This window comes from Zosterops lateralis, assembly GCF_965231275.1.
Source record: "Zosterops lateralis genome assembly, chromosome: 16".
Lineage (NCBI taxonomy): Eukaryota > Metazoa > Chordata > Aves > Passeriformes > Zosteropidae > Zosterops > Zosterops lateralis.
Window position 1 is genome coordinate 8,504,858 of NC_139776.1, and position 18,622 is coordinate 8,523,479.

The following is an 18,622-nucleotide window of genomic DNA, read 5'->3' on the forward strand; positions in this document are numbered from 1 at the left end:
TACCCCGTGACCAGGCACAAACCAAACCACAACTCTGATCCCTCTGTCACCACTGCTACAGAGAACTGTCACCTTCTCAGTACTGCCCCAGGGAAGGAGACAGAGCTCAGCACACTGCCTTGGCAGGGCTGACCCTGCTGCCCCTCACTGTGACTGTGGAGGTGGCCAATCCAGGTGGGCCTGCAGCTCTCTGCAGGTGCCAAAGGCCATGGATGCTCTGGAGCACTCGGCTGGTGTGGGAGCTGGGGACTGGGAGGGTGGCACAGGGATGTCTAACCACTCCTGAAAGCCACAGCTATAACCTGCTCAGAGCTGCAGATCCCACAACAGACCTCACCTTCCAACAGCTTCCATCTCATCCCCTGCTGGAGTGAGCAGTGCTTTGCTGTGCTCACTCACATAATTTTGTGCAACACAACCTTCACCACCAGCCTCTCCACCTCTACTCCAGCTTCATCTTCAACCATCCCACTGAAGTCAAACAGTGCTTCTCACCTGGGAAGAGGCAGCATTTAATCCCTCGTTCTGCAGGTACTCAGAGAAGGACCTATGCTCATCTCTCCTGCAGCAGGCTGGTGCTCCCTATCTGGAACTGCAGTCCCCAGCTCTGATTGGGATGCGGACCTTGTACTCCTTTTCCCTCCCTTCCTGCTGGCACTGCCTGTTGGTTTGGATGTTACAAGTGACTGTTTAATTTCGACAGCTTTCTCGGTGCTCATCTTTCCCATGAATGCATTTCTCAAGCAGTTTGTTTCACTCCTCTCCCTAACACAACAAGAAGCACATTTTATGCCATGTGTTTCGTTAATAGGGAGCTTTTCAAATACTGTATGAAAAGCTTTTTGTTGTGTTTGTTTTTTCCTCCTCTCTCTTTTGTATTGAAGCAGGTTGTAGTTCTTGCTGTGCTGTTGGAGTCTATAAAATGCCCATGTCCAACACGTGTCTCTGGATTTTGTGAATGCCAAACAAGAATATCTCTGAGAACCTTAAATCCCAAGCAACATCTTCCCAGGGCTGATAAAGCCTGGAATGCACACAATCAGAGCACAGGCTCCCACTGCAGAGAGAGAAACAAAAGGCTCCCATACAAACAGCCTCACACACACAGACAGTCTATCACTGTATTACTTCATACAATGGCTCAGCTGAGAAAAACTGCACTACGCCCAGAAAACACACAGCTAAAGCCAAAAAGCCAACTGGAAACTAATTTTTTTCTGAAAAGGAACAGTTCCAGCCTTTGACAGGCAAAAAACCAAGGATGGAATAAAATAAAAAGAACCGGACCTTTAGGAGGGCATTTCCCACACTGGTAGCACAGAAGGTTTTGTGCCCTACAGAGGGTTCATAGAGCCACTTGGCCATGCTGAGCTCAGCACAGCCCCTGCTCATGCACTGGTATCACTGGGAGGGTGTCCTTCTCTGAGAGATGGGGGTGATCTCCAGGTGCCTCCTCACACCCAAGGCAAGCAGCTGCCAGGGGCTCTGCAGCCAATGTGCAACTGGAGTGAGGCAGTGAGGAGGTGCCCCAGGGACATCCCTTCAATCCTCACATCTTTGAAACAGGTCACTGTGACCCAGTCCAGCTTGTGAGAAGGGATTTGTTCTCAAACGAAGCTGCTGCATCCTGTGGGACACACAGATCACCAGGAGGGCAGGGGAACATCAGGCTGCAATGTGCCTCTAGCAGTTGCTTTGGGCAGAGCAGCAGGAGTCTTGTTCGTGCTGGCCTGGGGCTGAAAACAAAAAGCCAAGGGCACCTCCCTTCCCATTTGGCTAAAAATACCTCCCAAACCTTGTTACTGGCAGCCTGGTGTCAGCAGGACCTGGAAACCCTGACAGAGCTGATTTCTGCTCTGCTGTCTCTGGCAATCCTTGTTCTTTCCTGCCTCAAGGGGAGAGTGCATCTCGACACGACAGGAAGTGGTGGCTCTCCCCTATTCACAGGCAGAGCCAACACAGGCCCGAGTCCAGGAGAGCAGCCACTGCAGAAGCCCAGCCCTGCCTCTGCCTCCACCTCTGGCAGATGAGGAGCAGGAAGTTAAAGGGATCCACTGAACTGCAGCAATTTCAAAGGGTTTGTACCAACTTCAAGGCAACAAGGATCAAATGCTGGCCATGCCGTCAGGACCAGGTGCTCTCTGATATATCAGAGGTGAAGTGCAAGTGCTGGCTTCTTGTGACTGTACTTCCGAGCAGCACACTTGAAACGAGAGGTGACTTACTGCTGTCTCCTGCTGATGGGTTAGTGTCACATCCTGGTGCTGCAGGGTGCTGGCATTCATGTCTGTGCACTGCTTTGAAGCTGTTAACAGCTGCCTACGCAGCAAAGTATTCCATTAAATTACCTGGCTAGCCAGAGGACAGGGAAGCAGGAGAGATCCAACTGTACCTTCCTCTTGCATTGGTGCTGCATCAGCACGACCAATATCAACCTGCAGCTCCACTTGGTACACGTTAAAATGTCTGTGAAGGCTCACCCAGTTGCACTGGCACTGCTCATGACCGCAGGGACTGCCAGCACAGAGGGAGTGAAGGGATGGACCAAGTCCCCAGGGCAGCATGGGGGACACAGGATGAGCTAACTGCCTGGGGATAGCTAGAGGCAGGACACATATTTGAATGCATCAAGCCTGACAAGGGAAAACACATGGCAATTCCCAAGCTGCAGCAGATGCTTGGGAGTCCTGTTGGCTGAGTCCTTGTGTCTGAGCACGAGGCATTGCCTTGCCAGCACTGAGCTCACTGTAGGAGACTCCCAAAGCAAAGTTTGGGCTTTTACCATCTCATTCCTGCCCAGTACTTGAATCTGCTTCTCTCTGGTCTTCACTGCCTTCTGCACAGCATTAAGAGCCTCCTCTCATTGCTTTCTTTAGATCTGTCTGCAAACAATGCAGCAAGCTCCACAGGGAAGCAGCACAAAAAACCAAGAAAAATAAAAAAATAAAAATAAAAAAAGAACAAGAATAGTTCTGTCCCAAAGGTCCCTTTTCTACAATTACAGATCAGAAAATAAAACCTATGTTCTGCAGCACTGCTAGAAACAGTCAAGTGAAAAGGCACATGCACACATGCGCACACAGTTATGTGGACACACCACTCTCCTGAAGGGTGTGTGCTGACAGACACGTGCTCAATGGCAACAAAGAAAGAAATCAGACAGGTAGGCTGACTGGAGAGGCACTGGAGAGTGACACGTGAGCAGAAGCATGTTGAGAACACATTCAGCACTCAGCACCCACCAGTGCAAGTGGTGCAGCACTCACATACACAGTTCCTGGCACACCAAGGCTGATTTCATTCACATTCCCCCCAAAGTCAACTTTGAGCATCCAGCTTTGTGACACAGTACTCTCTGCTAGCTGCCAGGCATCTGTAGATGGCAGCTTTCCATGTGTAAATGCATTTCTGAGCTTTCTAACCATCACTGTCTTTGTTTCCATGAGGATCAGGGGATCCTCCCTACCCCACCATGAAACAGGAACCCAAGGCTGCACAGCACTGAGCTCAGTGCCCCAAACAGGCACTGGGGGACATCACTGAATGCAACCAAGTGCTATAACTGAGCCCTTTCTGGCCTGTCCCCCTCCATCCCACACCCCTATCCCTGTCCTTCTTGGTCTATTGCTGCAGGGCTGACTCCCTGCAGAGCTCTCAGTTGAAGTCACTGCTGCTCTCTGGAAGTGAGCGACTCCACGGGCGCCTGCAGCCCCGCCGGCACCTGGCACCAGAACACACATTTCAAGGAAATTTTCCACACGTTGAGGATGTTTTCTGAACACCAGATTTCCAACCCAACTGCTCGTGACTCGGGCCAGTTGGCAGGGGCAGAAGGCTGCTTTGTGCCTTAGGTAATAACAATTTAACAAGGTAACAATCTCTTTAGCCACAAATTAAATGGAAATGGGAAATGTCCTGTGCAGATAAGCTGCTGCCTGGATTATGTCCCCTGCCCAAATATAAACTCCTCTGATCTTTGATCCTATGCACACAGGCACGCACACACAGCCAGGCTGTGGCTCTGCACCTCCCAAGCCTCACCTCATTTATCACCCTTCACCACTGTCCTCCTGCCACTCCTGGTGTATGGCCTGTGTCAGGTACCACTGCAGATACCTCGCTGTCAGCAGCAAAGACACGCAAGCATCACCCAGCCACCTTCCCTGACACTCCCTTGTGCTCACAGAGCCATCATCTGTCAGTGACGTATCCCCTGCCTGAGAGACCGCGGCGCTCGCCTGTGCACAGGCTGCCACTCACCTGCCAGCTGCCTGTCCCACGAGACACTCACACACTCGGCCACACATGCAGCACTTGCCACTTTTACCTGCACTCTCGCACCTCCTCTGTCCCAGCCACAGCCACAAGCCCTCCCAGGCCATATGTCCCTTGCAGGCGGCCCCACACCCACTGCTGGAAGGGGGATGATGTGATGTTTGGATGCTGCTTTACCGGACAGGGTGGTTTGCTGTGTCCGGGTCCAGGGCAGTGACCACCCCCACGATAGATCCAACATGTGCATCCTCCTGGACCTCCATCAGGTTGGAGGGGGGCCGGAACTCGGGGGGCTCATCGACGTCCAGCACTGAGACCCTCACGATGGTCTGGTCCCGAAAGGTGCCCAGGTCCACGAACCGCGGGTCCACGAACTTGTTGAGGGCCTCCACCACGACAGTGTGCACTTTTTTTGACTCGTAGTCAAGAGGCTGGGATAAGGGAAGAGGGTAAGCCACAGTCAGCTCAAGGAGCCCCTCTGCTGCCCCCTTCCTTCACCAGAGACATCGGGGCAGCACTAGAGCCACTAAAGCCACCTGCTCCCAAGCAATGCCTTTGCAGCAGCCTGGGGGCTTCTGCTTTGCCCTTCTACCAGCACCACCCACATCAAGGGGGCAGGAGGAAGCAGAAGCCTCCAGCCCACCCCCCTCAGGGGCCACAACAGGGTGCCCAGGCTGTGAGCAGCCAGGATTCACTGGGAAGACAGCACAGTGTGTGCTGCACATGAGCGAGTTTTCATCATTAATCATCCTGCTCTTATTTCTACAGAGGAGGCAAGCTGCATACAGTGGCCTTGAAGAACAATCATTCTTTCCTGCCTGCACCAAGTATTTGCTTGATTGTTTTTGCCACCAAAAGCAGATACAGTTAAAGTGCTGCTGGTCAGGTACAGGAATTAGGTGGGCATTTTTCTCCTCTAACAGGTGCTATCAATAACAGCTGTAAGCATTCCTCTCTGTAGTCCTATGCATGGTGTCTCCTCTGCATAGCTCACTGCTTCACTGCAGCCCCCAAGCCACCCTGGGGTGCTCCAGCAGGCACTCTGTGCTGCTCCTTTTCAGCCTTTCCTCCTGGACACAGCCCTGTGTTTGGCCATGCAGGCAGAGCACAGACAGGTCTTTTCTCTGCATCAGCAGGCACAAAAATACAACTGCTACTGCCAGAGCAGCACTCAGAGCATTTTCTTCAACTCAGATTCAGCAGCAGCAGTCCCCAAAGGAAAGGGTCCTCCTACGGACCTGTGCCCTCCCTACTCAATCAACACTTCTCACCTTCTGTACTGTGATGACAGCCTCTTGGGTATTGCTGTCTGTGGTGACTTTGAACATCTCCACCCCTTCCTCATCCTTCACTTGATATGTCATGTCCGTGTTCTCCCCGACGTCAGAGTCCTCTGCCTTCACCCTCCCGATGGCAGTGCCCACGGGGGCCGTTTCAACAATGCTGAACTGATACATCTCTGGAGGAGAAATGGGTACCAGGGTCACTGCTTCTGCCTTTGAACCACCCCAGCCTTCACAAACTTCCCTGGGGAACCTCTGGGCTGTGAGGGCTGCTCAAACCTCACCATGTCTACAGTCCAGAATGCCCCAACAGGAGAAGTAAATACACCAGCCAAAAACAAGGGCTGAGGGAAGATAACTGGGGAGCCCTGACATTCCAGGTGCTGTTTTAAGTAAGGGCTGATTCCTCTGCATGGACACTGCTCTGCAATCAGTTCTCTCTGATTCTTGCAAAGTTTTCTTTGCAATTTCTGATTTTTAGGAGGTGCAGCCTAAGAGCTGCGTCTCCTCCAGCTGCAGCCCCTTCCCCGGCCTGCCAGCCTTGAGCTGCCAGGCCACAGATGGAGTGCCCTGCAGAGCTCTCACAGCCCACTCCTCGCAGCAGGATCACCCTGCACCTGTCTGGGGAGGGTCCCAGATCAGACACCAGCATCAGCCACAGGCCATTAGGACCAAGTTGGAAAAAAGAGCTGTGCTGTGACAAGGCTGCTGCCCCTGAGCAGTGTCACTGTCCTCACACTGGGGCAAGGGTGTGAAAAGCTCTCACAAAGCAGTCAGGAGGGGCCAGGCCAGCAGTCAAGGTCTGGCCCCAGCTCCCAGGGGTCAGCAGCATGGTGGACCTCGCTGGCTTCCAGCTGCTTAGAAAGGCTCAGGAAAGAGCCAGCCCTACTCTCCTACCCCACAAGCCATGCCTGCTTCCAGGACCTGCACTGGAACAGGGATCTGGTACCCACTGTGCTGCCAGGCAGGGACACATTTAGACCCAGGCCAGGAGCTGTGTGTGCCACAGCCCTTTGGCATTGTCACCCTGCCAGGAGTTGGAGTGGCCAGGCTGGCTCAGCCTGCAGGTTCCATCCCACCACCCACAGGGAACCAGGACATGCCCCAGTGCCCACCCCCACTTAGAGCCAGCAGGACTCACTCTGAGGGAAGCGTGGTGGGTTGTCGTTGACATCAGTGACCACGATGGTGACTGTGGTGGATCCAGAGAGGCCCCCCAGCTGTCCTGCCATGTCTGTAGCACGGATCACCACCTCATAGCGGTCCTGAGTCTCGCGGTCCAGGTCTGCCACGGCCGTCCGGATCACACCTGCAAACCAGCAGGACAGCTGAGCACAGGCAGCTCACAGAGCCACAGGCAGGGTGAGGCTGGAAGGGGTCACTGGAGATCACTTTGGACAAGATCCAGACCTAAACAGATTCAGCTGGATCTCCCTCTTCAGAGGGGAGATGGGGAAGATGCTCCAGTATTTCATCAACCTTCACGGCCCTGCCCTGGACTCACTCTGGTATGCCCACAGAGTCGTATCTGGTGTCAGATACAGCACTTGCATCTCACCAGTGCACAGCAGAAGGGACTGTCATCTCCCTTGACTGCTGGGGACACTCTCCCCAGCCACAGCCCTGGTGCTGCAGGAACACACTGCTGGCCACAAACAATATCTGCTGAACCCCTTTGCAAGAGGCCACATGAGCAAAAGCCAACTAAGGGGAGAGGACACTGGGGAGAACAAGCCCAGGGGGTTGTCAGCCAGCTGGAAACATCCCAAAATTCCTCCTGAAGCCCAGGAATGGCCACAGGCCCAACCTGCTCCCAGCAAGTCTCCTCATGAAGCGTGAAAGAGTCCCAACTGCTGCTTTTCCTGTGGGCTATTTGCAGCTCCCACTGGGTTAAACCCTGGCACAGAGGAGGTTTGTGCTTTTCTGCAGGGTGACTGGGAGGTGGGTGTAAGATCTGTGGGGGTCAGAGGACTGGTGGGGGCAGGAGTCACAGGAAGAGAGGACTCATCCTCACCCCCGTCCAAATGCAAGGTCAGTGCTGGGGCCAGCCTCCAGGTCTGCTCTGTAAAAACCCAGGCTGAGTCACAAAACCCCTCTGGCACACATCTGCAACAGCCCACATATCCTGATCTGCTGAGGAGGAGCCAGGCTTGCTGCAGCACCCATTACAGAACGGGAGTTTCCCTGCCCAGGCTCCATCTACCAGGTGCTGTGGCCTGGGCACACCTAGGGGGAACTTGTGTGATTTGGAGAATTGGGGTGGTGGGGGCAGCATATTTCTAAAAGTCTGTCTGCACAAAACCTCTCATTTTCAAGTGTCCTTCTAAGTTAAGGAGACCAGAGTTGACAAAACACATGCTCTGTGTCAGAGAATGCACTGGAGTTTAACAAAATGAATGGTATGGTAGTACTTCTTACAAAACTAAGTCTCTTAAAAACAGTGTTTATAGGTCTCCAGTATTCATCTGGGATTGGGGAAATGACCAGGACTAAAATATAAAGGAATGTAAAACAAGAAGCAAAAAGCAGTAAAAGCCTGAAACCTCTGTGAATGGCAGAAATTACCAGTCATCCATGACTGTTTCATTTAAATGGAAACAAAATAGGGAAGAAAAATTTTGAGGATAAAAGAAAGAAAGAAAAAAAAAACCACTCTGCCCTGACATGGCACCAGGGTCAGGAAGAAAGGAGTGCCTAAATGGATTCAAGGTCATTAGCACCACATTCCAGTCCCACTGTACCAGTAGCACCCCATAACAGACAGGAATCAGCTTAAAATCCCCTACAGCTCAGTTTTTTAACATTCCCACAGATTCAGACATTGGTTTATGTTTTTGTAAATCCTCTCTCTTCCAGGGTTTTCTGTTTAACTATCAGCTTTACCTCCTACTGTGAACTTCAAATTCGTCTCTGCTTTGTTTCACCAGTAATCCTGCCCAGTGCTAGGGACAATACTGGAGGGGAATGCTGGAATGTGTCTATAGTGAGGGGTCTGACCCAGAGCAAACAGGGAGCTCCCTTCTTGCTGAGCAAACACTAGAGAATCATCCAGTGCTCTGAGCACCTTGCAGTGCATTTGCTGATGTGCAGCACATGAAGCACTGGTAAAGCATTGAAGCTCCAAGTGACCAAGAGCACAGCAGAGGGGGAGCTGAGTTCCAGCAGGCTGCAAGGAGCCAAGACATGGCTACAGGGATAGACCCCAAGGCTACCAGGTATCTGTACTTCACAGCCAGCAGGTTTCCAGTTTCCCTGCTCTTGTGTCTGGTGTGGCCTTGCACACTTCCACACCATGGAGCCACTGGTGCTGTGGCCCAAAGGCAGCCAGAAAGGCTACTGAGCTAGGAGGATGAAATTCCTCCCCCTCGTCCTTTTCATGACATTACAGGTGCAGCAGGAGCTGGCAAAACTGTTCAGGAGACATTTATCACTCCTTCTGAAACTAGCAATTATTCCAATGATTAGCATTGTTAGGATTTATTATAAAGACACAATCACCCTTTCAGATTCGTTGCCATCCTCTCATGGACAGGCACAATTATCATCCAGCTTCCCTTGTCCTTCCGTCACTTCAGGTTGTGTAATTACCTGGACTCTGCTGCCTTCAGCCCCATGGATAAGGAAGCAGGTGATCATCCTGTGATGCTCTGACCTCCTCATGCATCCTGGCTCTGCTCAGAGGAAGCCATTTGACAAGGAGTCCCACTCCACCTCACACAGAGAGGCAGAGGGGACACAGGAAAGGGAGGCAAGAACATGCCTATGGGCACCCATCCCAGCAAGGATGCACCCTCCCCACCTGGGCAGCAGGGCCAGCCCTGCACAAACACCCAGGGCTCAGGGACCAGCCCCAGCTGCTCGTGCTGACAGGCCTGCACTGTGAATACAAAACTGCTATTTCTGGGCAAGCACTATCTCATTGAAATTTAAGCAATTCTGTTAATTAACGGGGTCTGAAGCATTTTATAATGAAAATGATTCATGTCAGCACAATAGTGATGAATTGGGATGAGAGGGAAAAAGCTCATGCATTCACCAAGGCTGTAATGACTTAACTGAGCTGCTCGTAATGATATGGCTCATAATATGCCATGCAAGATGGGAGGAAAGTGCTCAGGCACTTCCCAGAACACCTCCAAGGTCACTTGTCCCAACGGGGAGCAAGTCCAGACCACTTGGCACAAGAAGAGTAGGACAAGTGTTCCCAGCCAGCTCCTGTTCTTGGAGCAGCACAAGGCAGACAAAATCTCTGCCTGTGGCAGGGGTGGAGACTGATCAGAAACTCCCTCTCATGGTGTTCTGTGTCTGGTCCATCCTGGAAAGGTGGGGATCTGCTGCAGACAAACTTCCAGACCTCCAGGAGCCCCATCAGGATTGTCACTGGGACACTATTCCCAAATTCCATGGGCCACACCAGGCCACCAGCCCAAGAGTCAGGTTGGTTTTGTCTTCTAGGCCGAGGTACCACTCCCTGTTAATGGCTGTGGCAAATCAGGGTCTCCACACATGCTCCACATCCATGTGGCACTAAGGGTCACCAGCATCAAACTCCATCTTTCAGAGCCAAGATTGTCTCTGCTCCCAAAACCTGACCCCAGAGACTCTGCAAAGAAGCTGCAAGGGATGAAGGCAGACCTTCCTCAAGGCTGTACAGAGAGCAGAGAAAAGTCATTGCTATCATCTCCCAAGATTCACCTCCTTTCCAGCTGGAAAAACTGACAAACTTTGTCTTCCCCAGACACTGCTAACAAAGCAAGAACAACCTCGAGCTCAGACTTGTCTCCCCCATTCTTGTCAGTATCTGTTAGAGCTGAATAATGTGGACACATGGTGGCATACCCTCTGGTACAAGGCACATGTGGCTTTCCAGCATGATCCAGATTAATCAGTATAATTACCAGGCAAGGGGACACTTACAGCATCACATAAATACCACTGAATCTGTTCCAATGGCAGACTCTCTTCGGGTGATAAAAACAAGGCAGGACAAAGCACTCAGCAGGTAACTGCCTTCCAGGAATCCCATCATTATGGGCTTTGCTCTGCTCTCAGGTACTTCTAGGTCAGATGTCCACATCCTCAGAGATTGGACAAGGCACAAGCTGAGGGCAGGAAGAGCAACAAGCCGGAAAGTCATGGAATAACAAACAGGGACCTATCCTAAGGAGGTTCCTGATCCATCTACAGCTCAAAGCAGGCAGTCTTCAAAGGCAGATGAGATTACCCTGGGCCATAAAGAGTCAAGTTTTTAGTATCTCCAGGGATGGAAGTGCCACCATCATGGTGATAAGCCTTGTCTTCCTGTCATTTGGGTCTTTTAACTGTGCATGCCTGAGAAGAATCTGGGTCTATCTCCTCCATCCCTCTCTTATTTAGCTGGATAAAACAGATTTATTTCTGCCAGCAGCCTGGTCAGTTAGATCAAACCCAACTCTGCCTGAGGCCAGGAATGGCAAGGCACTGCCAAGCAGACTGCAGATTCCTCACCTGTGCCCTCACCTGCCTGCAGGGACACAGAAATACCAATATATCTGCCAGGACACAAGTCCTGCTGGAAGCACACATCCTGAAGGAGGTCAGCCCTTGCAGAAGAGGTCTTGGCTGCAAAAAACAGCACTTCAGCCACCCTCCAGCCCCCCATCCTGTCCTTCAGCTCAGCACAATTTGGGAGGCAGAAGCTAAAGGTGCTTTGAGTGAAGTATAAGGCACAAAGGGTGAGGAAGTTCATGGAGCACCTAACAAAGGGCTTGTTCCAGGCTGCAATCAGTCTTGCCCATGTCAGTCCAGAGACAGCACACTCACCCTTCCTTTGTCCCTTCTTTTAGCAGCTAAGTCCCTCATCACTTAACATAAATTCCCTTGGCACATTACTAGATACACTCTCATTTCAAGATGACCAAACATACAATTTGGTCCCAAATCATCTGAAGTTCCTGCACAAGTCTCAGAAAAGGGCTGTTAATGTTCAATCTCGCTAACAAGAGGAATCCCCTTAAATAAATGTGGCTTCTCTGCCGACTCTTGTGCCTTACACTCACACTCCCTTTGTGCCTGTGCACAGCTCTGGTGGATAAGGGACAGGGATGGGGCACAGACCTGCACAACCCCCTGGGCACAGAGGAACACACATGTACTGATACATCTGTGTTTCCAGGCACCAAAGAGCATTTTTAACAAACTGGCAAGGGCAGCAGAGAAACATGTTCTGCCTCCCACCACCTCATCACACAGATGAACAGCTCATCAGCCCAGATCAGTGTGCAGCAGGTTTCCAGACACAGCTGCTCTCCCAGTCCAGCCTTACTGCCCCAGGACCAGGGCTGTGGTCTGTCTACAAACATAGCAGGACTGGCAGGTAAGGATGAAATAACTAAGGAATGCACACAAATAACCATCAGCTTCATCCCAGCAGGTCAGTATCTCCATTCTCCCTGTCATAAAAAGCTCCAAGCCCTTACTGGCTCAGTCTTTAAATCAGGACACAGGCTCTAGAACTCAGGAGCTGGTTTAAGTCATCACAAATGCCAGACTGCATGTCAAATACCTTCTGAGTTCTTCTGCCTTTTCCCTGCATTCAGCAGAGTGACAGATTTGAAGAACCTCTTCCTGACAGTAAAAAGCCAGGTTCCCATGCACAGCCTCAAACTGACAAGCTGGCTTTTAAGGAAAGCACCAAACATCACAAAACCTATGGTGTTACATGCTCTGGTTGCTCTACAGCACACAATATCCCTACAAAGGGATGCACAAGATTGCTGGAAACAGGAGCACCAGGTTGAGGGGGGTGTTGAGCAGGTTTGGGGTGTTTATAGTTTCAGGCTCTCTCCCAAGGAAGGCTGTGGGCAAGGGATCACAGGCAGCAGTGAGTCTCCAGCCACACTGCCCAGGGATAACAAAGGGCACTGCAAAGGACATGGGAACAGACACGAGCAAGCAGGCACAGCTGCCTGCCAAACGAGAGATTTGCCCCTATAAAGGTGAATAATCTGCAGTGGTACAGGGAATGCAGGGTGATATAAAGCAGCATGAACACACAGCCTGTGGATTTAAATGCACGAATTTCTCCTCTCACGTAAATGCACTGAGAGTGCCCACGCTCAGGTGCATGTCTCCATATTGGAACAGCATAAGCTTGAAAGATCTTGGTGAGGATGAGATTCCTGGAGCTGGAACTAAACCTCCCACTCTGTGTAACTCTGGGCAGAGCTGGGCTCATGGCTCAGCAGCAGTGAGGGGGACTCTGCTGTCACATTAGCAGTCTCACCCAGAGCCAACACCCACCACAGCAGCAGAAGAGGCTGTTTCCCTCTGGAAACAGCAGGGCACAGCTGTGTGCTGGTTGTTGTGAGAGCACAGCCTCCTCAGCAGATCAGGGCAGCCACAGCACAGGCACTGCTGCTCACCTGCTGCAAGGAGCAAAGATTGGCTGCACCCTGTCTGAGTGAGGAAGGCAGCACAAAGCTTACAAAGCTTAATGCCTCCAGGCTCTTGCAACAAGCCACAGGGATATTCTTACAATTGGCAAGAAAACTTTGCCTCAAAAGCTTGTGCATACAAAGCTCCTCACTCACACAAAAAAAGCCAGCCTAGACCTTCAGCACACACAGGTGAAATTCTTGAACCTGATTTGGTGTACACAACACAAGTTGCAGTTTGTGAAACTAATCTCAAAGCATGAGAGTGGGTGGTGTATATGAAAGAAAGAAGAGCTCATGCACATCAGCTGTGCTTTCTCTTCACCATCATTTAATTCTGGAATCTTCCTACAGCATAAATGCCATTCTGCTGCTCCCACTATTCCAGTGGAGCCATTTAGATGCTTGTATCCCTCCAAAAAGACCCGAGACACTGCAGGCATTCAAGGCTTAGTGAGTGGCAGGACTTGGCATAGCACAGCATCCAGACGGTTTGGGTCTGCCTGTGAAAGGTCCATTGAATACAAAATCCCAGCTGAACACTACAGCTGGGAACATCCAAGAACAGGAGACAAAGTCAGCTACACATGGTCCATGTTCTGTACTCAAGCATGGAAACCACTTTTATACATGCCACACCTGTGCTATGGAGGAGGGTGTGAGAGGAGCACAAGACAAGGAGGGAAGAAAGAACCTGTGCTGGAAGGAATCAGGGGCTGAGGTGGTGTGCAAGGCAGCACATGCATGCATGGAGCTGCAAGAAATGGCAGAGAATGAGGTCAAAACCAAAAAGGGAAATCAAATTGTTCTTCATTATCATATATTATAAGAAATGTAACATGCCAGGTTTTTATGGTTCTTTTTATGGCCATTAATAACAATGGTGGCTCTGAGAGCTACGCTGCTGCTATGGATAATTAAATCTTATGCTCAGGGCAGAAGCTGGGCCACCCCAGGCAATCAGACCTGGATTCCCCTGTGCAGCATAAAGACTCATTCTAACAGAGTAAGAGTGGGAGCAGGTTGGGGTGTGCTTGGAAGGATATGATGACACCATGTTCCCCCACAGCACTGCTGCATCCACATGGGCCAGCACTGACAGAGGGGCACAGGACAGGCTGTAGCCACAACTTAAGTGGCTAATGGGCAGAGCTGCAGCCCTGCAGTGCTGCTGAGGCAGGTGCCACAGGCCATTTGCAGCTCAGACACCACCACCTGTGTTAGCAGCCAGATATCCTGAAACAGACGTGCTCAAGAGGGGCCAGAGCCTTCTGCAGACTGTCAGCAATTCTGCCTTTATGAAACACAAGCAAGCAAAACAGTAAATCAACCCCCCAGTGTATGAAACAGCCAGCTTGAGAATTAAGACACAGAAAGTCAAGGAATCAAGAAGCTTGGATTCCCAGAGTGATATTAATTCTCACCACAGTCCCACAGGGCACATTTTAGTTTATGCCTTAATACAGAGCATTAATGTGGCAGGAAGCTGAGCCTCTGCACGTCCTGGCATGTGCAGTTTGCTCCCAGTGGTCCCTTTCCATTCTATCAGCTAGACTTCTACTCACACAAATCTGTCTCAGATTGACAGGATCTCACGTGCACCTGAACTTCCAGTGTTTAGCCTATTGTTCCTACACAATATAAAACAAAGCAAATCTGGGAGAGAAGAGAACCCAGGTGCAACAGCTCCTGAGAAAGGGGTGGGTACAGCCCCAATCTGCTGCTTGTGCCCTCTCCCCACTGCACCAGGCTCAGTTCAGACAAAGGCATTTCCCACCACATGCCACAGTGCTGATGTCAGGTGTGTGTAGGAGCTCCCAAACTCCCAAATCTGAGCGTTCCTCCAGCAGCAGCCAGGCTGGTTGCAGAGCCAGGGCTGGGACCAGCTTCCCCATGTGCACCAGAGCATTGTGAGGAGGTGCAGAGTTTCTTGCAGATGCAGAGGCTCAGGCACACAGACCTTTACACTCTCCTTACACCAGCATCTCCAAACAAATTTCACTCTGACTAACATAAAAACAGCCTTAGAAAACATCTATCAGCACAGAGGCAGATCAGCCTGACAGAGACTTGGTACTCCAGCCCAGGGGTTGATCTCAGTCCATTCCACTGTGGTTCACCAATGGGGTGGGGAGGACTTTGCTGTCCAGTTTTCCAACACAAGCTGCAGCTCTTCAGCCTGCTTGTCCTTTGACAAATTTTCATTAAACTATGGGCACTTTACTGCATGCTTTGTGCCTTAAATGTCCCTTATTAGCATTTGAGTGTCTTCCCTCCTTAGCAAGCTTGTGAGGTTCCCATTAAGGGTAATGAGAGTCAAACTCCTGGGAGGCAAGGAGAATATATACCCCAACATCTCCTGGTTATGGTCTACTCTAACCAGTATGTCAGAGCATCATCTGCCAGGGATTTATTACAGAGGCATTTTACAACAGGCTCTATTATAAGTTATTAAGGAATGGAGCAGCTTCTACTGTTCTTTCATTAAATATTAATAGAACATTTATAAACCTATCCTTAATTTAAAGTGTTACCTTTAATCAAAGCCCTGGTGATAACGATGCAGCCTTTGGTAAGGCCCCTTTGGTAGTATTTAAACCTTCTACACTGATGTTTTATGTGCCTGTGGGGGCATTCCTGCTCCAGGCAGAGAGGATCTCTGGCCAGTGCAGGTGCAGACCAGGCACTCTGGGCTGGCAGCTGCAGATCCTGCCTGCAGCAGGCAGGGCATGGAGCTGGGCAGCAGCCTGAGCAGGGCTGCTGAGCTTCCTCTCCATCACCCCTACCAGGAGTATCCAGCACCCGTGGCCAGCAGGCAGACACAGATCTGCTGGCTCACAGTCATGCCCAGGACACAGCCACTGTCAGGTGTCCTGGCCCAGCCCAGCTGGGTGCTGCTCACCTGTTTTACTGTCCACAGTGAAGTGCTGCTCCCCCTCCAGCACACTGTAGACTACCCGGGCACTGCTCCCATAGGTGGGGTCGTCGGCATCAGAGGCCATCACCTGCATCACAGAGGTGCCTGCAGCAGGGACAAGGAGGAAAACAGAAAGTCAGGCAGGAGTTTAGAAGAGCAACACAGACCTCTTAGAGCAGAGCCCAACACTGATTGCTTGCAAATGATGAGGGAAAAGAGAACAGCTGGGTGCAAATGCAGCATCACCTCCCCACCAAACATCTGACAGGCAGGACTCCAGACTCTGCTGCAAATGCCTCTGGTGTGCTGCAGAGTGGCAGAAGGGATGGGATCCTGGCCCACCCTTGGGCAGGACCTGCTCTCCAGGAGACCACTGGTCTGAACAGCTGGGAGCTTTTCTCCCAATAGCCTTCTACTGGACCATCTGGGGAGGAGCTGGGGATGTCACACTCACACTTGCCCTTCCTGTCAGCACAGAGTGACATGGTCACCTCCAGACCACAGAGGGACCATGCAGTTGGGGCCTGATCCACATTGCAGCACCACTGCAGCAGGCAGACCTGCACAGGGACAACAGCCCAAGGAGAGGAAAGGCTTTCACTTGCCCAGAGCCAGACATAGCAGCAGGTCCTCATGCTTTACACGTAGCAGGGCAGGAGGACTATAAATTGGATAAAAGTCCATCAAATGTCTGCAATTAAGTTATTGATTTTCAAGGCTGCCTCATTAAACTGGGTACTTCACTCTAACTGTCCCTGTGATGGCTTTAATTTGACATCATGTCCAATTTAACAAAAGCAGGACCCAGGACATGAGGGTGTGGGCAGGAGCAAAGGGGCTGAGATCTACAGAGACAACAGAAGGGAGGAAGGAAGGGAAGCCTACCCCTACCTACAGACACCTGGAGAAAGGAGGTAGCGTGACCAAAGCACTGTGAGGACAGGTTACCCTGTTTCATCTCTAGCACCAGACTTGGTGCATTCCTGCTTAAGAGGTCAAGCACTGGCCCCAGTCAGTCAGAAGCAGCCTCTGTTCCTGTGTCACAGGAGGTAGATATGGAGCTGAAACCATGCAGAGGGGATGAGGACCTTCAGTCCCTGGTGCCTTCTTCCTCCTTTGTCAGGAGACCACAAGCCCAGAGCCTGCAGGTAAGCCAGGGATTTCCTGCACCAGCCCTGCCTGGACTCAGGCATGAGATGAGGCAGCACAGACAGCAGTGCTGCTGTGAGCAGCTGGGATGCACACACTCCCCTCAGTCCAGTTCACTCTGATCTCCTGGAAAGGGTGTTCACTGAGGGAAATGAGCAGTTACCATGGTTGCTTTTCATTCTCCTTAGCAGCCTTCTCAGAGCTGCAGCTCTGCTGATAACAGGAGAATCCCCCTCATCAGTCTTCAGCAACAAGCTAGTTTGAGTCAACTTATTTATGCTTTGCTGTCTCCAGTGAAGTTATAGTGCATCCCTGCCAGGCACGTCCAGATTTTACACCACGGCAACACTGGCGCTCTGCCTCGCAAACAACTGTTTAAGAAATACTATTGTTGCATTTTCTCCTCCTCTCCCTGCCATAACACAACTCCTTCAAGCAGGTATGAGCCAAGTTATGAGCAGATCACCCCCACACCAGCACTGCACATTCCCTCAGGCAGCCTGGCATGTTCCCTTGGGAAGCTTCTGATCAGAAGGCAAAAAAAGGGACCAGAGAAGGGAAATCACACCAGGGTCTCCAAGCATCCTTCTTCCACCTGCAGTAGAGAAGCCTGCTAGGGATGCTGGAGGTGCCAAAGTCTGAGAACCACAGAAAGCAGTATCTGCCCCTGGGCACGAGAGAAGGCTCCCTCTGCACAGCCTGGCAGCAATCAGATGAGAGCCTGGTGTCCACAGCAGCACCCACTCCTGCACCTGCAGCACAGGCAGAGCCTGCTGACTTTGCACAAACATCCCACACTCCAAGAAGTACTTGTTCCTGCTGAGGGTTGAAGATTCAAATCTCACCCACAGGTACCCAAGCCCATCAGTTATTTTCCTGCCCTTGCCCCGTATAATCTGTGTCAGGACTGCACATTTGCAGACAGAGCAGGTGCCCCAAGGACCACACCACAGCCTCCAGCTCCAGACACCTTTGTCATCTCAACCCAGGGATCATCAGAGGCAGGCTGGCCACTAAATGTTTGAACTGGACTCTGCACCTCATGCTGCTTCCCCCAAGATGCACTCACTCCATTGAATAACTCGCCTCCTAACCCATCCCTGTCACACACACAGGTGTACTTCCTGTGACCCACTATTTACCTGAAAGCTGCAAAACTGCAGAGTCTGAAGAGGAGGCAGGACCTGTGCCCATCCAGAGCATGGCTTGTGTCACCATTCTAAGTCATGCCTTGGACAAGTGAGGTAGGCTGCTGCTCTCAAGCTTCCTGTGACAGCACTGAAAGCTCCTGGCCCACAGCTGCTGGGCACTCCCAAGAACTGAAGCAACCAGGGGTGAGCCCCATGTTTGGGACCAGAGTTTTCTGCTCTAGGGGAAGAGAAGCCAAGAAGCACGAGGAGCATTGCAGCAAGACACCTAACTCAAAGGCAGAGATGGGGCACAGTGCCCTTGGGCTGCAACCAGCAATGCCAGAGGTGATGAAGACTCTGCCCTTCCTCACCTGCCCTTACATCTCATTAACAAAACAGCAACATCAGCCAGGCAGGGAACAGTGACCCCACTTTGTGCCCTGACTTCTTGTC

At 51.3% G+C, this 18,622-nt stretch overlaps 1 protein-coding gene across 1 annotated transcript in view; it reads right to left on the reverse strand.

Annotated features, from left to right (window-relative positions):
- CDH22 (cadherin 22) overlaps positions 1 to 18,622 on the reverse strand; it is a gene marked incomplete at both ends in the record, with an annotated part of 49,239 nt that overhangs the window by 19,261 nt on the left and 11,356 nt on the right. The window contains 4 exons of the mRNA XM_083873565.1: positions 4,453 to 4,706; positions 5,547 to 5,734; positions 6,700 to 6,867; positions 15,876 to 15,995. Coding sequence (XP_083729691.1) covers positions 4,453 to 4,706; positions 5,547 to 5,734; positions 6,700 to 6,867; positions 15,876 to 15,995 — 730 coding nt within the window. The remainder of the gene's footprint in view (positions 1 to 4,452; positions 4,707 to 5,546; positions 5,735 to 6,699; positions 6,868 to 15,875; positions 15,996 to 18,622) is intronic.